Source organism: Styela clava, chromosome 4 (assembly GCF_964204865.1).
Source record: "Styela clava chromosome 4, kaStyClav1.hap1.2, whole genome shotgun sequence".
NCBI lineage: Eukaryota > Metazoa > Chordata > Ascidiacea > Stolidobranchia > Styelidae > Styela > Styela clava.
Genome location: NC_135253.1, coordinates 20,236,100 through 20,262,527, shown reverse-complemented (window position 1 = coordinate 20,262,527; position 26,428 = coordinate 20,236,100). Strand labels below are relative to the sequence as shown.

The window sequence follows — 26,428 nt, the reverse complement described above, 5'->3', positions numbered from 1 at the left end:
CAGAAAACACGCACAAAAATGGATATTCATACATGGTAAGGGTTGCGCTTCGCAGAACATTGGTAGAATTTTGGGCGCTCCCGAAGTACGTGCACCAAGATGGCACACAACCTGAACCCTAACCTGGTACACCTAGGTACTATGTTCAGGTTGTGCGCCATCTTGTTTCACATACTTCTGGAGCTCCGAACTTTGTAACGGGTGAATTTAGGAGATTAAAAAGCATGAGGTTTGTTTTGTTCATTTCCTGGGAATGTGATTTTTTGTAGTTCAAGGTAGAAGAAATCAGGCGTATGGACTGGTGAGTGGTAGCATCTTATCTTAGATACAATATTTTGGTTATATCATATAGTACGCTATATCAGCGCTACCCAACTGGGATAGAAAAGCAAATAGTGTGTGGAAAGATTTGTGGTACCAAAAGTAGGGGAAGACAACACACTACGTATCGAAGAAAGAATCCTCCAACGATGAACTCATCAGGAGAACTAACAACAGATTGGAATGGAAGGCCATGATCGCAGATGTCTGTAACAGACCTGGTACATGAAGAGAGATATCAGTGCTACCCAACTGGCGGTTCGAATCCGGACTTTTCTGGTATTCGATTCGGACCGCGCCTAATTTTTCATTTTGGATCATTAGCCCCACTTTTGAAGTTTCCTTTTATAAAATCATTTTATAAATTTAAATATATATGAAAAGAACTGAAACGCCATAATAAACAATAGCTAATAATAATCATTAGTTGGCTGAGGAGTTACGTGTTTAAGAATGCCGAAATATAATTTCTGGAAAGACCGGACCCAAATATTTTTGTATGTGGATCTTCGGTAAAAATAGTTGAGTACACCTGCGCTATATGATTAAGTAGCCATGCAGTCTTTCATATTCCCCCGAATAAAATGATCTAATCTTCTAGATTCCATTATTTGGTATTATGATACAGCGGTCTCTTGCGGGTATAATAACTAGACCAGGGGTTAGGGTTAAAGCTTTTTTCAGGACGACCCCAAAGACAACTTTCAAGTGTCCAGTGCGACCCCAGGTCAAAATATATATTTTTCATGGAACTTTAGACCTTCTTTCACTGGACTTTTGAATTTGGTCATGTCGTGGTATCAAGTAAAATAAGCTAAAACCAAACAGTGATGTCACAATAATCACCTACATTTTCTATAGCATAAACATAGAGCGATGCCTGTGGGCCTGTTTTACAGTAAGCCATGGTACAAATCGCTAAATTTAGCATGGTTTGTCAAATCTAAGATGTTTTGTGCATCCATCCTCGACCATAACTCAGCGACCCTAGGACCTATTTGCGACCCTACCCACTTATCACTCCGCCCCAATTTGGGGTCGCGATCCCTGGTTTGAGAACCCCTGAACTAGACCAATAATAACCTCGGATGGTGAAGGATTATCTCACTAATGTTTATCCCAAATGACAACAAACGCAGGTCACTCACAAGGCAAAAATATATTGCACCGTCAGTCAAGTCCGGGAAAAATTCTAACCAAACATAGCGATACAAAAAGACTCAATCTTCTTAGTTTTGATTTTCTACTACAAATGAAGTCTTTAAAAATTTGATCACAGAAAATAGTTTTCAAGCCTGCGTTAACTGTCTGTTCAGAAAGCTTTATCAACCCTATTCTTTCTCCTGATTTGGTTATGGACTTGGAATGGTGACTACATCTCTGATATCAGTAAAAATGTGACAAACCACAGATCCAATAAAAAACATGATTCTGGTTTGATCATTCGCGAGATCTAATGGCTGAACTAGAAATGTCACACGAAAGTAAACTTAAAAATTTAAGGGAACTACAGCTTTACAAGCTAATGATTTTACACACAGGTGTTACTTTAATGAAAATAGTTTATTGAAATTGTGCTCAGAGAAGCAGCAGTACACGAAATAGGTATTAGGGTCTGATTATTAAATCATATTGACAGTGACTGCCCTTAAAGGTAAATTCAATACAATTGCAGGTATACAATTTGTGAATAGGATTGCTGGACTTCTCGCCACTGTATGGTGGTCTCATAAACGCTGGTCGATTGCGACTTTCCTCCAACACCAAGTTCGTGATGCTGGCTAATGGATCGGATCCAATACTTGGACAGGTAACCTGACGAGAGGCCGTGGTACGCAATATAATTAGGCCATCTTATCCAAATTCATCTCCCCTGGGATAAGTATAACAATCCTATCCTAGCTTTACACCAGTGGGACAAGTGCTATGTATGGAAGTGTACCAATATGACCTATGATCAGGGTTGCCAAAACGGCCTTATTTCTAAGATTTGTCCCTATTTTGAAGGTTTCCTCTGTAGAGGTTCTAATACCAGGCACTTAGATTAGTCAATTTGAATGATTGATTTGCTAGAAATGATATTAGAACCTCATTGATTGCTAGGCGCATTCATGGCGTAAGTGAACTTAGAAGTGAGATGGAACGGAAACAGCTGGTGCAAAGTATGATTATACGGGTCGCACTGGCATGAATACATTTTGTTCCTTGTTATCTTATTATTACATTTCCCCGATGTCCTTATTTTTGCTCATATCGAAGGCAGCCCTGCCTATAATGAAAACTACCTTCGTCCATGATAAGAGTTCGTAACATCTTCAGAAAAAGGACAAAACCAAAATCCTTGATTATGTACCGCATAAAATATTGCCGAATCCCCACCGAGAAGTTTCCAGTTATTGCTATAAGCAGCGGTAGTGATTTTTAAGTCTGAATCATCTGGGCCAGGATATGTTTTAACAATTTCTCCGCTTCTTACTGACCAGAATCTTGCTCTCAAATCTGGCAACACTGAAGTAAGAATCATTTCATCAAGGTCTACATTGACGGCAAAGTGGTATGGAATGTCATCTGTGCACCTGAAAGAATAAATTTCATTTAAGTAAGATCACCAAGAAACACTTGAGAGCCCACAATCAAAATCAACTGAACACTGTACTGAAGTTTTATGATCTAAAAGAGGAAAAGTGATAAATATAATTGGTACAAACCGGCTTTTACACTAAAAGAGCCTTTCCATTCACCAAGCCCAATGAAGTGTTGTTAGTTTAGATAGATATAGGCTAGATTGTGGGACAAATGGGTGTAAAGTGAGAATATAAAGTGGGATTCATGCCTTGGTCTGGGTCAAGTTAGGTATAATATTGTAGGAACCAGACAACATTTGTGAAACTCCATGATTGAGGCGAGCCCAGATGACCTTTCTATTGAAATGATTAGTGATATATAGTGGTTAGCTACTTCTGAATAACTAGACAAGCTAATTAAAGCGCGGTGTGCCTCATCAGGCCAAGCTTTAGGAATATGCTTGCCACCACACCTCTGATTACTCTGCGTGGGTTTGCAGGTTCGAATCCCATGTGGGGATAGTTATGTGCGAGAGGATTGCTAGACACCTCGCCACTGTTGGGTGGTTAACGTAACTGTTGGCCGGTTACGGCTTTCTCCACCACTAAGTCCATGCTTCCGAAAACAAGTAACTGACTAATCTCATACCCGACATGGAATGATAACCGGACGCAAGGTCATGGTTCGCCATATGGTTAAGCCGTCGTATTGGCTACGTTTGGCTAATACCTAGACAAGCTAATTAAGATATGAATGAAGTTACTTCACTACTTAACAGAAAATGGAAATATGCTCGAGAAAAGCCAAAATATTCAATAATATGTGCAATACAAGATGGTGGAGTCGGAGTTTAGCAATTTTATTGAAGTTTTTTATAAATCTCTCCATTCGGGAGTCAGAATTGATTTTTCAATTTAATAATGGTGATAGCAGTCAATACTGGGCACTCTTGAAGTATTCGTACCAAGATGACGCACAACCTGAACAACCCTAACCTGGCAAACATACTATGGTCAGGTTGTGCGCCATCTTGGTAAGGATACTTCGGAAGCACCCAAAACTGTACATGAATAATACAAAAATATTGAGTTGATTCACTACGGTTTTTATTCTTTGTTATTTTTTTTTTAATTCATAAATGGTGACAACAGAAGTCAAATCTTACCATAAACTAAAAATAAGTTTGTTAAGTGCCCTCAGAGCTGTGTATACGCCAAAGTTATATTAATAAAATGGTGTTCCGGAAGTATTCGTACCAAAAAGACACACAACCTGAACAACCCTAACCTGGTACACATACTATGTTCAGGTTGTGCGTCATCTTGGTACAAATACTTCGGGCGCACCATTTAAATTTATCCAGTGGTTCAGAGCTCGAGTTGAAATTTTTATTCAACCCACAGTCGATAGCAGATGATACTAGACTCCATACCCCTGGTGAAATAACATACCTGTTCTCTATACAGTTTGATTTATACTCAAGTACAGGTTTTGCCGTGAATCTCATATCCCAGAGTAATATTTTGTGGATTTCTCCAGGGTTTCTGTACGCAGCAATCAGGCTGATTTCATCTTTCAAAGGTAAGATCTCAGCAACATTTTGGCCTGAAAAGTCAGTGTCAAGATTATCTTTTCAAATCAGCTAATAAAAAAAAGATACAAATACAAAAGCACACAATAATGATGGCTCTGCAGTGTAGCTCATCGTGTTAAGCGTTAGGAATACGCTCGCCACCGCATCTCTGATTACTCTGCGTGGGTTTGCAGGTTCGAATCCGATGCTGGGATAGTTATATGCGAGAGGATTGCTGGGGTGGTTCACGTGACCGCTGGTCGGTTACGGCTTCCTCCATCATCAAGTCCATGTTACTGAAAACAAATAACTAACTAATCCCATACCCTACATGGAATGGTGACTGAACGAGAGGCCGTGGTTCGCCATATTTTTAAGCCATGTTATCGGCTTTCCTCTCATGTGGGAAAAATATGTAAATCCTATCCTACATAAGGGAAGGCGCATGGGAACAAAGACGACTATCAAGCATCAGCACCCAAGATCTAATTGAGATTTAGAGGAACGGAAAACAAATATATGCATTTTTTAAAAGCCTTTTGCTCCGAATGCTTTGCATTTCATGTCGCTAAATCATTGAGAGAGTAGCAATCTTTCAACTGTGACCAGGAAAAGCTAGATATAAAAATGGTTACCAAGTGAAAACACATAGATAGTGAGAAAGCTGCGGTCAAAAGTCATGCATGACACTTACGTAATTTTGAATCCATGGAAAATAAGACGCAGTTCTTTCTAGATCGCCTGAAATCAAGCGAAACAATACTTCCACCTCTCAAACCACTATGATGAATATTTTGTGGAATTCCGAAACTTTGAGCCAGGACGTCTCGTTTAAGTTTGATGATTGAATACCCAGGGCCACCTAGTGAATGAAGTGAAGAAGAGCATCGAAAGAACGCAGGCACGTTTGAAACAAGTACGACTTGATTGCCTGAAAAAAGTTAGATTAATCAATTTGGCTTAGTGAATTGAATATTCTCGAGTTCAACCCAAAGCTCGCCACATTATTTATCTGAATATGTAACAGCACATACATAAAGAGCACTTTATTAGGTGCTCCCGTGGTATTCGTACCAAGATGGCACACAACCTGCTAACCTGGTACACATACTATGTTCAGGTTGTGCGCCATCTCGGTACGAATACAACGGGAGCACCCTTTATGACATGCTTTGGCTGTATTTGAAAAAAATCAAGCTCGCCTCCCCCAAGGTGTAATAAATTGGGTAGGCAATGCGAGAATAGTAGTTTGTTAGATACCGGTGGTTGTGCGGAGACTTGTTCAGAGCAAAGACAAAGTGGGCACGTGCATCAGCATGTCTAAAATCTTTTTCAGATTTTGCCTACTTTCCTGATTTTCGTTTGTTTGTTTTGTTGTAACGGGAAATCGAAATAAACACACACACACACACACAAATCTGCATTTTTAACATGTCGTATCTGTGACAGTTTGTCATATTCTCAAGCCATCAATTTCTTCATATCTCTAAAACAGTTCTGCAACTTATTACGGTAATGATAAATATAACAAATTCGTCCTATCTCACCTTTAGAATAACTTGCGAAATACTTGCATCCATTGTTACGAGAAAGAGCACATGTGAACGGAGTTGCACCTTTCAACACAACCTGGTAAGGTAGTCTGTTAATGCCTGGGGCCCAATATCCCAGAATTGATTTTCCAATGTGTGTATAAGCGGTACGTGGCAGAGGAAATTCGGTCATAAATTTGATGCTATTGAAATGTGCAAAGCCTACCTGTGCAATATTTTGTTGAACAGAGTCTGATACATTTATTATTGAGTTTCCTTTTTTAGTTAAACATTGGATGAGTTTATTATATTTGTGATCAGCATGCATAATTACGGTAACTCCAGGATCTGTGTCTTGCGGATGAATTTCAAACTGGTCGTAACATTTTATTTCCGCTTTCACTATTTCTGTACGATAGTTTGTCAATGGACCATAATTTTTCTGTCCAATTTCATTTCTTCTGAGTAAGTCAGTTACATTCCGTACTCGAGCAGATTTTTCTGTATTTTTTTCCGGTGGAATTAATTTACGTTTCTTTCTTGAAATTCTGTCTCTTGTTAAAGGATTGTGGTTGTTTGTTCCTGGTAAAAGTCGAAAGTAACGATTCCGTTCTGAATCAAAGTAAAAACCAGGCAGTTCAGGAGCACCATTACCAGATGTACTTGGACTATTTATCATTTTATGCTATAAAAACAGCAAAATAAAATAAGAAAATTTAGCAAAAGATTCCCTTGATATATAGAAAAAACAATATTCAAGAAAAAATGTGGCAACATAGTTTTGAGAAATTTAAAAAAAAAAAATATGGTGGAATTCAGTAGTAATTCATAGGGCACAGAAAATGAAAAGCCACAAATCAAAATATTTCTTGAACAGCCACACTGACAATTGGTAGAGAACAGTACAGCTAGCTGTTTGTGGCCTAAAAAGACTATCGTACAAAAATAAGGCTTTAGTCACGAGGTCAAATAAATTATCAAAGACACACAAATGAAGGTACTCCCGAAATATGTGAACCAAGATAGCGGACACCGGAATGTAATATGTGTACCACGTTAGAGTCAGGCCATAATTTTATTTCAATTTTCCTTATTTTAATTCTATCACAAGCTATGAGGACTAGCCTAGCCAAGTGACTCATGTAGTATTTTTACCTGAATTATGGCATAACCCTAACCTGGTACGCATACTACATTCCGGGGTCCGCTATCTTGGTTCACATACTTCAGGAGTACCCAAATGAGAACAATATTTTGAATAAATCATAAGAATGTTGAACACAATAAATAGGAACTTCAAGAAAATCATGACTGGAAACTGGAAAAACAAAAGTCCCACGGCCATCAATCTAGCAACAATACTTACCTAATACCACTGATTGATAAAGCACGTGACATTTTTTCAATCGGTAATAATAAAGCACTTCCACAATTTCAACCAAACCTTAATTAGTAGAAAAACATGGAAAACCCACGAGATACAGATTATTTTACGAATTTCCATTTAAACATTTTCTGATTAATATTTGGATTTGATTGTCGAGATTCGACTGGGTATGATGTTCTTGGACCGACTATATTGACGTAACATGTTATTGATTTCGGTCATTAATAAGTCATTGATTTTAACATATTCATGATCCGAAAAAATCACAATCCTCAGCGTGATTTCAATGTCCTTATTCTAGTTACAACAATTTGATAAAATAAAATTTTCAACATATAAGCTTCAACACAATTGAAACCAACCTTTATGGGAGAACAACAAAATCGTGTAAATAAATAAATCTTGATATAACTTACTTTAATTAATTTATTTTATCATTCCTAAATTGAGTAAACTCGGAAAAAGGCAACTTTACAGGATAACTTAGAAAGGTTTAGTTCAAATGGTATAGCAATGACATCTTGCGATGTGAAAAAAGCTTCTATTATCCATTTCTGCATTGTTATTACTTATCGATTTTAATTGGTGAGTATGTTGATAGGTATTTGTCTGTCTGTCTGTCCGTTAGATGCACACGATATTTCACGAAAGCGAGATTGAATAAGTGATGGGACACAAGGTGTCACTATGGAGTAAGAGCGCTGTTTTAAAGGATCCCCTAACTTTCGATCGATAAGTCTTCGGTCTCCGTCCGATATTCTCGTTTATTACATTGCAACTTATATCTGAAATTAATTACATGCCGGATTGATATGGGGGGCATAAGGTTAATGTTACATCACAGGTTGAAGATCTTGGGTATCTGCCTTCCTACCCAGGGTAAAATACGTTGGGTATGGGCATAACCAGGAGGGTTAAAGGTCGGACCCCCCTCCTTTTGAAATGTAAAAAGATTCTTTAGTATCATAGCAATTTTTCAAAGCTTAAAAACGCTTTTTAGACCTTCCAGACACTTGAGAACCCACACTTTCCGGCCAGATCTGTTTACTGTTACACTTTAACTTGAAAATTTCAGAAACCCCCCTCCTTTGAGAATTCCTGACCACACCCTGGGGGTGTACGGCAAACCAGTGAGAATCTGGTACTTTCAATCAAATAGCAGATTACTGGTATTAGTTTTTAGGTATTAGGTATTACTAGCAGATTACAGTATGTGTACCAGGTTAGGGTTAGGCCATAATTTTATTCCAATTTGCCTTACTTCAGTTATATTACGAGTTCGGGTTCTGTTCCTGCCCATAAATTTCAGTCCCTTTAGACGACTTGATGTAAAGTAGGCAAACAAAATTAGTTACCTCCATATTGGTACACATACTTCTGTAGCGCTGATTACTGTATATATTTGTGATTGTGGTTAACTTTGTTCTGAGTGAAAATGTACAATACCTAACCAATATCATAAAAAACATCATAGCAGCAAAGCATGCATCACCAAATATCATAACAAGTAACCTTTTGTACGGCAATAAGTCAAATAGTAAATTAGTTCAGAAATTAAGTCCCTGATAATTTCACAATGTTCTCCTTCTTATTCAGTAGTGATACTACAGCTTACTCCACCCAAAAAGCCATACGTTCTAGCAAAACAGGCAGGTTCTCATAAGAAATAATCTGAACCCATTTTAAAACTATCTTCAATCACTTTCTCATTCCCAGACTTTGGTGGAAGGAAAATTGACATCGACAGCTTTGTCACATCAGTCATATTCATCATAGCCTTCATAGTTAAAGCCGCCATATCCAGAGTCCCCAACACCTGGAAAAACAAACAATCCATAATTAAAACAAGGGAGTAACATGTATTGAGGGTTAATTTCGTAGGAAAGACATTCACATTGTGCCTACTGCAAGACCAGGCTGCTCCCATTCATTGCCAACAGAGCAGATTGCAACCATCTTGCATTGTTGATGCAACTGTGCTTCTAGCACAAATATACTGTATGTTTGAAAGTTATTAATAAAATTGGAATTGCTGTTTTATTTCTAATATGAATTGGTATTATTGTCTTATACATTGTCTGTATGCATTAATTGTAGTTATGTGAATTCAACACAATCAATTTTAGACATCAAAATCCCATCCATTCATAATTTCCTATTCCAGAGCCGCCTTTGTCAATAGAACCCTTATAGGAGCGAAAAAATAGATTTGGGGTGATATTCTTTTTTGAAATTTGCAGACAAATTTGTAAACATAAGAATAAAGGCTGAGAATGACTGGGCTAGAAATGGATGCCTTGTTGGACACGTGGTGGACATAGCGATCGTTTCAATATTATTCTTATTTTCCTCCTTCGTCATACTTTTCGGACACCTAGTGGAAATTCTAAAAAGTTGCTTTTCTCTTTGATTACTGACCAATTGCTTTGACATTTTTAGTTGTCAAAGATGAAATTTTTCTCCAGAAGGCTATTACTTTTATTTATTTCAAATATTTCTGTTAGCTCTGTGAGATTTGTTTTTGTTTGCTATGACGTCACTGAACGGTCTGCGGACATCGGATGCCATTTTGTGTCCGAATGTACTGCTTCGCTGGTGTTAATATATTTGTAGACTGTGATCTGACGGTACGATAAACCGTACTGTACTGCGAACAGGCGCGTCCATATATTTGGGGGTAGCTCTCTTGTTTCTATTGCATATTCCATAAAAATAAACTCATCAACATACCAGCTTCCTGCATAAGCTGTGAAGCACTGAGGCAATGTTCATCATCATCATATTCCTCATATCCTTCTTCTTCGACAGCAACGGGACCACTTTCTACAGTTACCTCGTATGCCGCAGAAACTGGTCCTGATTCTGTTATTATCTGAAATATAGAAGGACTATTAGTATAGTATGTGGCCGAGGGCTTCAACCCAAAATGCAAAACTTTGAAAAGACGTTTTGAAAAATGAGAAAGTGTATATTTATGATTTTGAAATAAATTTATTAAAATATTGTTGTGAATATAGCTTCAAACTCTTGATTATATACCAGTTTGAAGAGCACTTATTACTTATGTGTTCTTTTTAAACAATATTTTTTTTTAAATTTCAACATTCGCCATTTTGAAATGCTGTCTGTGCAATGGAATTTCCCTCCTAACAATGTTCTGAACAAAGGTAAATCAAGTATTCAGATATATGATATGTTTGTATTGAAGGATAAATGTCCATATACACAAGTAATTCTGGAAAGTTTTGGTGTATAATGAAGTTTATAGAACAGAGGAGGAGGTGTCTGTATATTTTCAGTCATTACAGCGTTTGAATGTTCAAGTCAAAGCAGGAGATTACAAACAGCTGTAGGTCCAACCAAATACTCAGGGCTGTCAAAAATAGTAGCTCCATATATATTATTTGATATCTGTGGCTGCAATGCTCCATACGAATAAAATCATTCCATAGGCATTGTTTTCCCCTGGATAAATATGAGGACATCTATTCTACACGTGTCCGGAAATAACACCATAGGAAATTTCACTGCTTAGGGTTAGGATATGCTCTTAACTAACAAATTTTTTAAAAATAACAAGGCACTTAAAAAATCTAACTGTTTTTATCACAAATACTTGTTTTACAGCAAAAGACGGCAACTTTTCAAGCTGCGTTATTTCCTATGTGGCGAAAATTCCTGCGCCAAGATTTCCTACGAAGAAATTTCCAGGAACCTATTCTACATACCTCAGGTTTCACAAGATCATCTTGGGCATCAGGATTCAGACAAGGAGCAACTTTCATTTTCTTTCTTGGCACAATTGGTTTCGTTTCTTCAATTTTAACAACCTGAGGTTCATCTTCAAATAATTTCTCTATTTTCGGAGTCAAATCGTATTTTGCGAGATTTGCGAAAGAGTCAATAAATTTTGGTCCTGTTCGTACAGGTTGAGATGAGGGCTCCTCATTTACTCGTTTTAAAGCATCATAGTTTATTTTACTCGAAAGTTTCTGTCTTTGTAAAAGTTTTTCAATGGCTTCTCCTGCTGATTGTGAATTCTGTCAAATATTCAAAGAAAAGTATTGTATTTAGTATTCAATCTTTAAAAGTACGACAGGTCACTCGCCGTTATTAAATAAAGAATAAGACTATTTTATTGAACATGTGTAAATCCCATAGTTGAACTATGTATGTTTGAGGAAGTCTGACCCTAGTCAGACAAAACGCTACAAAAATACATTTTTATGTTAGTGTGCAGCAAGACTTTAAAATCATTCAGGATAAATAGCAGTATGCTGAAAATCTTATGCATATATCTCATATATATTTGAGCAAGCACTTTAACAAATATTTACATTTTGCACTTATTGAAAGAACAGAACTTTCTAGTCAACTACAAAAACAGTGTAGCCAAAAAATTTTAAAGGGGAGGTTTAAAGTTAGACTGATAACAGCTAGCAGGTCGGGCCGGAGCTCAGAAAAATTGGTTTACAATAGTCTTAAGGACCTAAAAAGCATTTCAAGCTACGGCAAATCGCTATGGAGGATATATAAATGCTTTTTTTTTTACATTTCCAGCGGTTAGTTAAGCATGCAAATAGTAATAGACTGATCGTTTTGATAGAATCGATAAATTCCCCGCCTGAGAGCTTTTAAAGAAACCCCTAGGCTGATGAGATTTCCTTAGAGTATCAGTGTTCACCCATTTGGAACACGCAACTAGTCAAGTAAAAACTTATCTGGCATGATAGGATAAGATTTACAGATTTATTCCCGGGGAGAGGAAAGTCGATGAGGCAGCCCAATCATATGGCGAACCAGGGCCTCTCATCCGGTTACCAGTCCATGTTGGGTATGGAATTAGTTAGTCAGTTATTTCTTTTCATAGGCATAGACTCGATGGCGAAAAAAACAGTAACCGATCAGCGGTTACGTAACCTACCCTACGGCAGCGAGAAGTCCAGCAATCCTGTCCCACATAACTATCCCGCATAGGATTCGAACAGGCGAACCCACGCAGGGTAATTAGAGATGCTGTTTCAGCATATTTCTAATGTTTAGCACAATGCGGCACACATACGAGACCATGACTGTTGTTCTCTCCCGAGATCAATATGAATACAGAATGCGTTGAATGAAGAATTCTACTCACTGCATAATAATCTTTTTTAGACACAAGTTTTCGTTTTGGTTTCTTTGGTCTTGTTTTTTCTCGTTCTTCTTCCTCTCTCCTTCGTTTCTCGGCCCGAATTGCCATTTCCTACAAAAAATAGGTCTTTCCAAAAAATGCTCAGATAAAGCAAGATTGTAACATGTAGACCTCACTGATAAAAGCAAAATTCTTCCTCATGAGTTAACATTTAACACACTATGAACATGCGAATTTATTAGTTCTTGATGCACTTCACATAAAATTGAGAAAGAAACTGGTTAATGTAATTCTAAATAACATTAAGTTTTGGGAAAGAAGCTTTGTTGAAATGATTTTTCGGGCCTTCTGAAGTATGCGCACCAAGATGGCGCACAACCTGAACTCAGGTTGTGTACCAGGTTAGGGTTCAGGTTGTGCGACATCTTAGTGCGCATACTTCAGGAGTACCTATTTTTCTCTGCGTAGCCAGGGCAGGGCGGTGTGAGAAGCACTTGGCAATTTTCATAGTTTTGGCCTTCGAACCCGCTAGATGTTACAGGGCAATCAGAAATTTCAGAACTCCCCCCCTCTTTTGGAAATTCCTGGCCGTGACCTTGCTGATCTGTGATGCTAGTGATAAGCAAGGAAAGTCAACTACCAGTATGTTGAATTCTCAGTTTAGATATTACTTTTCCATGACTTAGGTTCAGTATCAAACTTAAAAAACCCACTTTTCCCAAGTCCATGCATCTGAAAACAAATACCTAACTAATCCCATACCTGACATGGACTGGTAACTGGACGAGAGGCCGTGGTTCGCCATAATTGTGCTGTCTTATCACTTTCCTCTCGCCCTGGATAAATAGGTAAATCCCATCCTATCTTATCCGAAGAAGACATCTTGGTGGTTTTTGACGGTTTTTCACTGTTTTTAAGCGTTTTAGCAGGGTTATTGGTGTTTGCAGACGGTTTTCACTGTTTTTAAGCGTTTTAGCAGGGTTTTGGGTGTTTTTTGACGGTTTTTCACTGTTTTTAAGCGTTTTAGCAGAGTTCTTTGTATCAGTGGTATCTGATTATCAGTGACTACTCAAAGCATCGTCAATATATCAAAAATGTTAACTGCTCAATAAAAAGATACTGATGTTCCACAAGCAATAAAAAGATCCCAATTCACCTGCATATATTCACCATTCTCTGCCATCCATAATCTTGTTTTAATTATTGTCTCATTCGGACTTAATATCATCTGAAAGTGTAAAATAGAAAATAAATAGTGGTCTCGATTGGCCTGTGGTTAAAATGTTAGACTCATTGAAAATGAATTGAATTCACAGGTAAAAATCTTGGGTTCACATCAACGTTCTTTCTAAGAGCTTGCTTAGTTGCGCGGAATAAAAGGCCATGTGAGCTCAAAAAAGAGGTCTGCGCGGAAAATTATAAAAAAATAAAAAATAAATAAAAACATTTTGAACGAACACAGAATTTATTGACTTATGCAGTGCGCGGCAAAACAAAAGTACTGCGCGGGGATTCTCGGCCAGCTGCACGGCCACGCAGCTTAGAGGGAACGTTGGTTCACATCCCATGTCAGCGTGTAAGGGAATGTAGGAAAGCCAAACCAAAAAGATTCCAGCCCTCCCTACATATCAGTGGCTGTCCTGAGTGCGGAGCAACAAAGGTGTTTAAAAAAGGCCATATAAAAATGCCACTCAAGTTATTTTGAGTAATTTTCTCCACTCAGTCATGAAGCAAATCATCAATGTTCCAAATGCTGTAGAAGAATAATCAAATATTTATTAAAACAACATCAGAAGTTGCAAGACAACGAGATTGGGAAATCAGAAAATATTTGTTGTAAAATATTTCGGTACTCCAGAAGTATGTGCACCATAATGGCGGACACCGGAACGTCGTTTGTGTACCAGGTTAGGGTTAGGCCCTAATTTAAGGTACAAATACTACGGGAGTCACTTGGCTAGTCCCCTAACTCGTAATAGAACTAAAATGAGGAAAATTGAAAAAAATTATGGTCTAACCCTAACCTGTTACACATAAGACGTTCCGGTATCCGCCATCTTGGTGCACATACGTCTTGGAGTGCCCATATTTAATTGCATATACTTTTATGTATTATGATTTATGAATACCACAAACATCCTTAAAAACCGTTTTCACTGAAAATTAGTAATTTGAACCTACTTGATCAATTTCTTCATCATTTATGTTACTCAAATCAAGTTCTCCTTGTTCTTCTTCTTCTTGTTGGTTTTTATTCCAAGGTAACGTCGGAACTTTAAAACAATCTTCAGCAGGTTGTGTCAAACCAAGACTTGACAGTGAGGGGGCTGGACCTGGTGTTGCAGTCGAAGCAGTTTGTGTAGCTGTGAAAGAAAAATATAATCTTGTACATGAAACAGAGAAAGAATCAAATCTTGAACTGTCGATCGGCAACAAATGCAAAGCCAACCAATTCTAAAAGTTAATTAGAGCAGCGTTTCTCAAACCCAAATTAAATTACATAGGAAACTTGTCTCGCTGGTCGCACATCATTCAAAATTGGCACTTCTTCGCGGGCCGCACAATTTTTCCTTGAGAGCCACAGGCTGCCCCTGCTCTAAACAATTCCGCCCATGAATGTTGAAAAAGAAGATGAACTCACAAAGTGGATTTTGTGTAGTTCCCTTGGAAGTGATTAACAGTTTTTTTGCGACATCTTCTGGGTTTTCAGCATGAACAAAATCTGCAGCAACTTGTAATTCTGGATCTTCTATTGGATATTGCGTTGCTAATGGTGACTCGTAGGTTTTAGATGGGGGTGTGGGTACGGTGTCTGTTCTTAAACCTGTGACGAATTGATTCATCAAGTTGATTAAACAATTGGTTAATAGGGGTTTTGAAACTCGACTATAATGGCACCCATAAATGATATTTTCATGTTATGTTCCCTCTGAGTAAGGTTCTGGAAAAGCAAGAAATACCAGAAAGAACGAGATTGGACCAAGTGAGAAAGAAGCCTTGTGGTGTTAATTTTAAAGAAAACAGATGATTAAGTCAAGTCAAGTTCATTTTTCTAACCAGCAAAGAAATTAATCGTGGGTCCATCATCTGACACCTGACAAGACTGTAAATAAACAACTAACCATGAATAAGCAATAAATAAACGAGAATATCGGTCGGAGATCGTAGACTTATCGATCGAAACTGCGGTTTCGATTCATGACTCTATAGTGACACCGCGTGTCCCATCACTAATTAATTAATACCTCGCTAATTATATGACATAATTTATCCAAAATCAATAGGCTTCTGGTCCGAGATATGATGAATGCACATGCAAAATTTGGAGCAGAATCAACCACGCGTTTGTGAGATATCGCGTGCATCTAACAGACAAACAGACAAATACTTATCAACATACTTACCGATCTAAAGATCGATGAGTACCTAATAACTATGAATAAGCAGCATTGCTTCCAAACAAAAATAAATTTTTGAGAATCATCTTACGTTTAGGTAATGAGTTTTCAATTTCATTATCGATTGCATTGCTCAGTTGATCAATCTCCTCTGTTAAAAAAACAAGTTTAATATATATACAAAAGTGCAAATGAAATCATGAATAAAAAGTGAGAAAATAAAGAAAGCCTAGACAAGACACAAAAGAGTAAAAAAGGATTTTAATTCTAATTTAGGACAGATCAGGGGCGGGCAACATTCGACATGATTTTGACCGTCCCGCTGACTGTACATCAGTACATTATGATTTTACATTATTACACTTTTAGTACATTATGATGAATTCATTGTGTGTTTTTTGATCTCTATTTTTTTGTAGTTTAAACTTTACTTTAAACACGATTTATAATTTTCTTCCTTGCATTAGCGAATAAATATGTGATTAAGATATTGAATACTATTCATGTTATAATCCGGCCCGCCAAGAACTTCATTTTCCCACATCTGGCCCGCCGACTAGAGAAGTTGCCCACTCCTGTGTTAGATGAAAGTGCAAAGAAAGTTATATTCTTTTTGGTACAAAACCTAGAGCTTGTTCATATAAAAAAATACAAGAAAAATAAGTTTCAGAATCCCTGTGTACTTCTATAATACAAAATTATCTAAATTTGAGCGCTTTAACAAGAAAAGAGGAAACAAACAGCAAAAACATTGCTTCATACTTTGATAGGGGAATCGTCTCGAAAAGCATCCTTTTCTTAGTAATTTCTTAATTGAATTTTGTTTTTCAAATTTCGACATTCGCCTATTTGTCTTGAAACCTCGAACTGTACAATGCGTCAATTTGAGGTGTTTTAAATTTCCAAAAATTTTGTCTATTGAAATACCTTCAAAATTTTCTAAATTTGCTTGTTTTTGTTTCAACCTCGATTCTGTGAAGGCAGGAGGATCGGCTTCTGATTCAAGGTCGATGTTCATGAATTCATTGATAGTAAGTTGACTTGATGGTGTTGAAACAAATTCTGATAATCTGAACATGAAGAGTGAAAATTTATTTTTATCGTTGGATACTGTGTGAGATTAATTGGACAGTTCCACTATAAATGGGTTAAACGAGAAGTTTTGGGTTCTGTATAGCTTGGATGGATCACTGTCAAATTTGCAAGTATGGCTCTGAGGGTATAAGATAATTGGTATACTTCTTATTGGCACACTGTAACTATTGGTCAGCTACGGCTTCTTCTACCCTCAATCCCATATATAAGAAATAAATAATTCTCAATTCTGAGTGAGATAAATGGGACAGTTTCACTATAAACAGGTTAAACTACAGGTATTCTGGTTCTGTACAGCTTGAAGGTTGGTTCAGTTCCCAAGTACGAATTCCGCTAATATATTTATGTGTAAGGGTGGTATTTTACAATTTTTTGTGGATTCAAGTTAATAAAAATGAAATAGGTAACTGTTTAACTATTTCCATAGCCAAACCAGACATGATCAATGCTCTTATCAAGGTTCCTCTCCCCCTAGGTAAACATTTATACTAGGAGCATACCCATGGATCTCGTTGAGAATACAAAAAAAAATTTCTTTTCTGTATGATAACATGCAATTTTTTGTAACTTGAAATGCTTTTTAAACCCGAAAGACTCTTGAAATCCAGGTTTTCGGCCGGACCTACTACCTGTTGCGGTCTAAACTGGAAATTAGAAATCTTAGAATCCCCCCTTTGGAAAATTTTCTGGCTATGTCCCTGCCTGATTAAAACACTATTTACTGCATGGGCTTATCACAATGATAGAAACAAATCTGTAGAAACAAGAATAACCTTTTACGTATTGTGTCATGTCCAATTCTCACTACTCTAACAACATCTTTCAGCGTACAAGAATAACCATGTAATCTTGCTGCAACCAGTAGTGCGGCGCCACATAGACCTGAAGGTCTTCGACCAGTGTGTATCCAGTCACGCTTCATTCGAGATACTAGTCTCATAGCAGCCACACCGACTTCATTTGTTTTATCCCCGAAATCCATTCGATGAGCGAAACGTGTGATGTACATGCATGGATCTGGAAATGAAAAATATTTGACTTTAAAAACGATGAAAAATTATAATAACTAATCTAACAAACTCCCGAAAAGTGTACCAAAACACTCCTAAAACACAATCTTCAAACCAGAAATATTGAGAAATATTACTACCTCACTATAATAGTGCTTATAGTACTATTACAAAAAGTAATATGGAACATCAGGATGAAGGGAGGCACGAGACACCAAGACCAGTCATCGAGCAGCGACAAGAGAGCGATTAAGAAATTTACAAAAATGGATTATTCTAGAATGTTTCAACTCCGTTTAAATATAATAGCTTGATGTGTGTACAGGATTCATTTGACAAAACTATGATACATCTCAAAGCTTATTTAAAATATTAATATCCTGGTGCAATATCAAACATCCTGACGTTTTAAACATGGTAAACTTCAAACACGCAATGACAAACATTACACGAATTGCAATGATTTTTGCTTTCTGTATTTGATTATGATAAATCAATAAAATAGAAAAGATTCACAGTGAAATAGCAGACATATTCTGCAAAAGTATCATTAATCTTTTAAGGCAAAGTTCTAAAAATGTGCAAATTTGAATCAAAGAGTAAAAGGCTTTAATAAAAAGTATGGAGTCCTAAAATATATAATTCTAACAAAATTTCAAGGCATCTCTACTCTGAGCAAGGTTCCGTGCAATCTGGCATTTATAAACAGGGAACTTTCAGGTTATGAAGGGATTGTCATGTTTCCAGTTTGGCATGCTCAATTGAGCCAGAGTGAGGTGGTGGCACACTACTTTGAACAGCACTTTAAATGCTATGCTATTGCTTCCGCAGTTATTATGAATTATAACATATGAACCCCGGCGAAAGGATGCGGAGAAGTGTCATAAAAAATAAGATTGACCATCCGATCTGGCGCTTCAGAAGTATGTGTAACAATATGGAGGTAACTAATTTTGTTCGCCTATTCTACATCAAGTTGTATAAATGGACTGAAATCTAAGGGCAGGGGGGATATTCAATTGGCTAACACAGACAGTCACCAAACTCGTTGAAGAACTAAATAAGAAATCGGAATAAAATTATGGCCTAACCCTAACCTGGTACACACACAGGAGTACCGCTAATCCTGAATGAATGAAAGTGTTTGGATTTTGTTGATATTGTAAACAAAGAAAGATTGAATTACAACAATCAAATAATGGATTCATTGTTATCAAACAATGGAAACAAAATACCTGGTTCATGAGAAAATAATTGTCTCATAGAACTAAAGAAATTAGGAATTATTTGTAGTCAATGGGAATTTAATAGATCAAAAAATAGATTTTAATTAAAACCCCTGTGTGGGCAAAACCTTTTGCTTTGATGAAGATTTTAAAAACCTTCTGACGTTGTGGCTTTTCACTTTTAAAGTCTCACCTTTCTCTGAGTTAGATACAATTCAAAATAGCACGGATGAATTTGCTTCTTGTGGAATTATAAAGTGAAACAGCCCGACACTCAGAATGTTTCATTTCAATTTGCTTTTTTAGAAATATTATATGGAACTCTACTTGGAACTTCAGAAAATGGCAAAAATGAATTTATAATCAAATTAAAATGACTGAGTGTTCGTGATAATTTCTACACCGAGGTTACCATTCTAATATTGAAAAAGTATTCCCACAGTATGTGTACCAGGTGAGGGTTAGGCCATAATTTTACTCCGATTTTCCTTATTTTAGTTTCATTACGAGTTCGAGAACTGTCTGTGTTAGCCCAGTGGATATACCCATGAATGAATGAATGAATATGCCCATAGTTTTCAGTCACTTTGTACATTCACTTCTGGACCACCAATGGTTGTTCAACTTGTTCTGATCGGTTTTGAGTCTATTACCGCATAGTACAGTATTAGCCAAAATATTAACAAACAGAAATATCAGATAAAAGTATTTTTACTCTTATTAGCCAACAGATGTTCAAAAATAAAAAACATAAAACCCAAGTGTTTAATTATGGAGGTAAACGGATTCCTCCAATTAAATACACTTTTGAAAAATTGTCCATCTGACTTCACAAACAAAATTTTCCACAGTACTGTGTATGGATCCTGGCTTACTCAACAGCTTTTTAAGGCCATGTATTACAAATCAGGCTGATCACATGAGTTGCCATAAAAGCCTTTTCAAAATTATTTGAATTGGTAATTTTGGATGTCTGAAACATTTTCGGATTTTAAACAAATGTTTGGTAGGACCGGATAATCAGAATTCACCATAACGGGCATTTCAAAAATTATCAAGAACAGTATGATGATTCTTGTGTCAGTCCCCACCAGTTAAATCAGTCAAAAATGCCCCTGAAACAGCTAAAGGAGCATTCAATGCTTCTGGAGATAGAAGAGCTGAATCTGATTTCATAGATTGCTGGTCATCATCATTATTGGGTAAATTATCAACTTCCTCATTTTCATGTGAACTTTCAACTTTGACATTTGAACCTTGTGGTTCATAACTATCTATAACTTCAACTTCCTCATTTCCGTGGTGTTCTGGTTCTTGAACTTTCAATTCTGGACTTTGACCTTCCACAGATTCGACCTTGGAACCTCTTTCAAGGTCTTCACCATAATCAGAGGTCGCAGCATCTTCTCGACCTGACATATTACCTAGTTTTTCCGATAAACCATCCTCCGAGACAAAATCACCCCCTACAGAAAGAATATCCGCAGTTGGAATTATTGTTTTAGTTCCACTTTCGACATCACTACTTCGTAACCCTGCCGCGCTGTTCATATCACGTGGAGATGAGTTTGGAGCAGACGTCGTTTTGAGTTTATTCCGTGAGTGGAAGGATGATATAGAAGGACTAATTTTGATCCCTTGGGATACAGCTATGGATTGCAGCCTTTCTAAGTCTACTTCTGAGACATCATATTTTTCGTGAAGTTTTGCTGGTGCACCATTCATGTAATACCTGAACAGAAACATGAAAAACTTAATCAAAGTAATAATGGTGAAATGAATTTAGTCCGAATATTTGGCACGGAGGCTGGCACATGCTAAGTATTTTGATTGCAGTTTTGGGTGAATATTGCTTCAAACTTGGATTGAATACCAGCTTTAAAAAGCACCTATATTTTTTGCATTATTGTTTTAAAATTCCTTTTCGCCCTTTGTGTTTAAACCAGGGGTGTGCAACATTTTTTCTTGGTGGGACATATAACCAACTTCAGACATCCAGCTGGGCCACACATGTAATGAGGGCACAGGGCATAGCGAAGAATTATTTAACGCAGCGAAAAGAGCAAAAAAACATCATGTATTTTTATTTATGTGAACGCTGTGAGCGCTTTTTTAAACATAAACTGTTGTATTAGGATTTTATGATTGATGGGGAAAAGCCTGAGCGATGATGAGGGCCACACTAAACTTCACGTGCCAGATTGTGGCCCACAGGACACCTGTTGCACACCCCTGGTTCGAACCCTCTGTATTGGAAAATTGGTTGAGTTCAAGAATAGAAACAACTTACATCCTGTCCATCCTATGTTCCGATATCTGTGCTTGTCTTTTCAATTCTCTAGTTCGTTCCATTCTTTCTTTTTCAACCAGATGTCGCATTACTTGATGGCTTCCTTTTAATCTCCCACCATGTTCTTCCATAGTTCGAACTGTTATGTATGATGACCTGAAAAGCAATCAACTTTTGTTCAGGACAAGCAGTAAAAAAGCATTTAGAACAGTTTGCAATCCCTTCAATATCTAGCAAGATAATGTTTATTGGAAGGATTAGAATCTTTCTTTTGCCCACTCAATTTATCACACCCTGGTTGAGGTGTGGACAGGTGTGTTACCTAGGTATTTCAATACAGCTAAGTCAAACACTCTAACCACTAGGCCAGCGTTTTTCAAACTGTGTGCTGAGATTCTCAGGCATGCATGCAGCAAATAAGCTTTTACAATTTTTTTCTACAAGTGTGCCATAAATTTTTTTTTATTTGATTAGTGCGCCGCGAGCAAAAAAAGTTTGGGAAACGCTTCACTAGGCTATCACGTTCATTAAATCATTGCCAACCCTGAGTGGGATTTCAAGGTTCACATCCCACAGTAGAAATATATAAAACTCTCCTTTTTTAATTGACTCTTATTAACATCTCATCTGAACAAGGCGACCCACAAGTAACCATTAATATTTAATATAAAGAGGGTAACTTGCGATTGCTACACAGCTAATTCCAACAATTTAACCACTAGGCCAGGGGTGTGCAACCTGCAGCCCGCTGGCCAATTGAGGCCCTCGGGAAAATTTATGTGGCCTGCAAAGAAGTGCCAATTTCAAATAATGTGCGGTCCGCAAAATGAGTTATCAATTTAATTTAATTTGGTACGTTCGAGTAATTCCATTCCATTTGCGAAGCCTATACCTGAGTCCAACTCATCTATGACTATGACTTTACAATGCCTTAATAGAAGCTAGCTTGTGCGAAAAACACATAAAATCAATAACCAAAATTTTTGTGCCAAATGTTAAATAAAGGTGCGTTTTCACCCACTTATTTCTATCTGGCCTTGCTGTATTAAAGGTTGCACACTCCTGCACTCGACCACCACACTAGGAAAAATATTTCACTGAACTCACTTTACACTCTGAGGAGGAGCGACAAGAGATCTATTAGTGAGGGGAATAGAACGAACTCCACGTGCAGAAGGACTCCTGCATCTGAACTCTTGCATCTCTCGTCTGTAGATGCTGCTCACTGGCACTTCTCGTACACGTGTCGTGGCACTGAAAGTATTACTCAGTGATGAAGCCTTCAAATTTTTGTCATCTGTCAGACGAGGGTAAACCGTGGAATGTGCATCCTAAACAGAGAAATAAAACATCAAGAAAAGCACCATCAATTTCTGTCATAAGGTACACATGAGAAGTTTGAATCAATTTACAGTTCCCCTACAAAAATTCTGAAAGGATTCAAAGGCTTCAGATTAAAACGCAAAAATGTCTGTCATTGTTTAAACTAGACAGAAAAATAAAACATATTTTCTGTCATAGGTTGTAATATAGTTTTGTTTCACACAACTCACAATAAGTTTAAAAATTATTTCTAGGAATTGAGAAAATTCTGTTTCCAATTTTACTTCGGTATCTAGATTAGAAATGCAACAGCTGCCACTCGTAATTAGAGACCTTGGTTTGTGCTTATAATTTATGTATACTGGTAATAAATATTCTTAAATGAACAGTAATCAGATATCTATATACAAAGGGCCAGGTAAGAATTTATCGTGGAGAAGATGAATGACTAAAAAAATTGTTCATTAATATCGCAAATAGCAAACCCTTTATTGTCATTCTTATCTAAATATAAAGTCCCGAAAGATGATTTTGTCTCACATATAATCAGCCCTGCAGGTTTAACAGTAAATCTTCGGCGCTCCAGAAGTGTGTGTACCAATATGGAGGTAACTAATTTCGTTTGCCTACTTTACATAGAGTTATGTAAAGGGGCTGAAGCCTATGATCATGGGGTATATTCACTTGGCTAACACAGACAGTCCCCGAACTCATAATAGAACTAAAATAAGGAAAATCGGAAGAAAATTATGGCCTGACCCTAACCTGGTACACACACTACGGGGGTACCAAATCTACTGTAAAGTAAAATACTACTGTAATACTAACCTGCATCATTTTGACACTGAGAACCGTAGAACCAGCTTTAGAGTTCCATTTCCATTGATCAAAAGTTCCAGGTTTCCAATAACTGGTTGAATGTGGAGTTGCAAGCCTGCGGACTTCCGTGAAATGTCGTTTCCGACTGAGATACCCTGAAATATGAAATTTCAAACACAATTTAATATTGAAGAATTGTTCATTGTCATCAAAGGTGCAAACTGACACAGGCTTCAGGACGAAAAGTAACAGAAATACATTTGTGTTAGTGTGCTGCAAGACTCTTGAATCAAATGGTATAGTCATCTTTATTCTTGCAAGAGCATTCTTGCATTACACGCATGAAGATCCAATTGCACAAAGGCATAGAGCAAGGAAAGGTAGTTAGTCTTGCGTAACCCCAAATGATAGAAAGGTTAATAAGCAACAGTTTTAATGGTCAAAAGAGAGTGAAATCGTCTCATAGATTATATGGTTCAGAAAAATAAGCAGCTAAGGAATCTATAATTTACAAAGCAACATACTTCCTATACCGTAAGCCATCAGCTCATACAAATTAAAATGACTAGTTATGTATCTGAATGAGAAATTAGTTGAAATGCACTTTGCAAACAAAAGTTTAATATTGAATCAAATATACACAGTTTGACGAAACTTGCAGTATTAACAAAGTCTGTTATAAAAGAGAAGCAATTTTCAGAACCTCATAGGTAAAGTGAAACATTAGGTTTTTTTTGAGACAGTCTTCACGTTGTATGATCAAACCCACGAAATAGAATATATTGGAAAAATTATCAAACAAGAATCTTACCTGTTGTTTTTGGTCTTTTCTGTAGAAGTTGACTGGTTGCTCCTGACTTTAAATTAATCTTATTCTTAAATACATGCTGTATGACCATCCTTTCATACTCAGGCTGTATTATTCTGTGATACATTTCGTGAGCTCCGTCGCGATGTTTTATCTCCATTTTTTATTCAATCCTCACTGTTTATTTTCAAACTTTCCATAAAATAGAAGGCTATTCAGAAACATAAAAAGTATGTATATTGAAAACAACTCAACTCTTTTAAGATTCTCACACTATGGCTGAGATATGAAGTAGATATAATGAAACTAAGGTATACAATAGTGCCATCAATAAATGATGTTTAAATTTTAAAAGGCTGCCAGTCAGGGCGTAGTATTCAGATAGCAGGCATAAAGAGTATAACACAGCCAAGTGTAAATGCAGTAACCTGTTCTGTATACTTTTTATAAGATGACCTCTGATAGGTTATGGTTTGATATTATTCTAGTCTTCAAAGTATATGTAGGATAGAAAAACTTATTCTTAAATTTAGTTCACAGATATTATTATACTGCACTAAGTCTGATGTCTTAATAACATTCGCAAAGTAATAATAAACTTGGTGGATTAAAAGCTTGTAACATTTTTCTGACCAATAACAATCTCAATTTCTGAGAAATCCAATATTACCTAAATATAAATAAAGCAGTTTTAATTCTTGCAATTTGCAATATCACATATTTTGCAATGAACAAGGCCCTGTACAGCAAGCCTCTGATATCTAATGATATGTGAGGAGTTACTTGGAAGTAGTAAAGCAGTTTAGAAACATATTACTAGAACAAAATATTCCTAAAGTTATTATGAACTTTAGTATTAACTCTAGTACTGTCTAACATTAGGGTGTCCATAAAGTCTTGAAATTTTTTAAAATTGCAGATGGAATTTATCGATACTGTATATTGTTTTGGCTCTCACAAATGTATTAAATGAAGTACAAATACTTAAACAAATACTGATTAACCCGACAAACCCGGATAATATATATTGAAAACTGACTTCATAACAAAATTGAAATTTTAAAGGGACTTTATGTACATCCTGTATATTTTCGTTACGTCTACACCAATCACCTGTTCTATTGATATTTACATAGAAGATTTGAACAATATATCATGTTATTACAGTAATGTTGGGGATTTAATTCAATGTATGGCATTGAGTGACGCTGGTTATTGTTTAGGACAGATGTTGATAATAGATCATAAAGGTAAAATATTAATGGTCAACAAAGATTGAATTAATCTGCAAGATTGATATGATTGTTGGCAATGGAAGGATTTTAATAGGCAGAAGTCAATACCTGGTAAACTGATCAATGTACTTAGTTTATTCATGCCATTTGCACCAAACAAGGCAATATGAAGCAGTCAGTGATATCTCACGATATGTTGAGGATTAACAGTACTCCTGTAGTATGTGTACCAGGTTAGATTACGCCATAATTTTATTCCGATTTACCCCAATTTAGTTAGTCATTACGAGTCGGGGACTGTCTATGTTAGCCAAGTGAATATACCCCCTGCCCATAGGTTTCAGTCCCTTTACACAACTTGATGTAAAGTAGGCGAACAAAATTAGTTATCTCCATATTGGTACACATACTTCTAGAGCGCCAGATCTGTTATTGTTTGGAAGGCGAAAAAATAATTCTGATACTATCTAAAAAAAAAGCCTACTAATTTATATGTATAATGTGCAAGCAATCTAATAGACAAAATGGGTTTTCAAAAATAACCAAAGAATTGTATAAAAACAAACATACCCTCTGGTAGTCTGGGGTATATAGGTATAATACTATCGATAACTATCTGGAAAATTTAAAAAGGCTTCCATATGTATAGTACTAAAATATACTGAATCATCCTTCATATTCTGAAAACCTTCCCCCTTCCATCAGGATCTATGTT

The 26,428-nt window shown here is 36.7% G+C and overlaps 3 protein-coding genes across 3 annotated transcripts in view; all 3 read right to left on the bottom strand.

The window, feature by feature from the left end:
• Window positions 1-1,467: 1,467 nt before the first annotated feature.
• Window positions 1,468-7,074, bottom strand: LOC120326343 (DDB1- and CUL4-associated factor 4-like). The gene is made up of 4 exons (XM_039392614.2): window positions 6,007-7,074; window positions 5,154-5,390; window positions 4,338-4,491; window positions 1,468-2,897 (listed from the first exon to the last, which is right to left on the bottom strand). The coding sequence occupies exons 1-4, from the start codon at window positions 6,668-6,670 to the stop codon at window positions 2,603-2,605; spliced, it is 1,350 nt and encodes a 449-aa protein (XP_039248548.2). The 5' UTR covers window positions 6,671-7,074; the 3' UTR covers window positions 1,468-2,602.
• Window positions 7,075-8,891: 1,817 nt separating this feature from the next.
• LOC120326333 (transcription factor IIIB 90 kDa subunit-like) overlaps window positions 8,892-26,428 on the bottom strand; it is a 35,199-nt gene continuing 17,662 nt past the window's right edge. The window contains exons 6-15 of the mRNA XM_039392601.2: window positions 17,776-18,019; window positions 16,835-16,977; window positions 15,999-16,058; window positions 15,151-15,333; window positions 14,691-14,872; window positions 13,666-13,737; window positions 12,513-12,620; window positions 11,107-11,418; window positions 10,109-10,250; window positions 8,892-9,194 (exon numbers count right to left, since the gene is read on the bottom strand). Coding sequence (XP_039248535.2) covers window positions 9,136-9,194; window positions 10,109-10,250; window positions 11,107-11,418; window positions 12,513-12,620; window positions 13,666-13,737; window positions 14,691-14,872; window positions 15,151-15,333; window positions 15,999-16,058; window positions 16,835-16,977; window positions 17,776-18,019 — 1,505 coding nt within the window. The 3' untranslated portion in view covers window positions 8,892-9,135. The remainder of the gene's footprint in view (window positions 9,195-10,108; window positions 10,251-11,106; window positions 11,419-12,512; window positions 12,621-13,665; window positions 13,738-14,690; window positions 14,873-15,150; window positions 15,334-15,998; window positions 16,059-16,834; window positions 16,978-17,775; window positions 18,020-26,428) is intronic.
• LOC120326344 (uncharacterized) lies at window positions 18,475-24,887 on the bottom strand. Its single transcript, XM_039392616.2, has 5 exons — window positions 24,482-24,887; window positions 23,680-23,825; window positions 22,636-22,859; window positions 21,529-21,684; window positions 18,475-20,970 (listed from the first exon to the last, which is right to left on the bottom strand). Exons 1-5 carry the CDS (start codon window positions 24,636-24,638, stop codon window positions 20,319-20,321), a joined length of 1,335 nt encoding a protein of 444 aa, XP_039248550.2. The 5' UTR covers window positions 24,639-24,887; the 3' UTR covers window positions 18,475-20,318.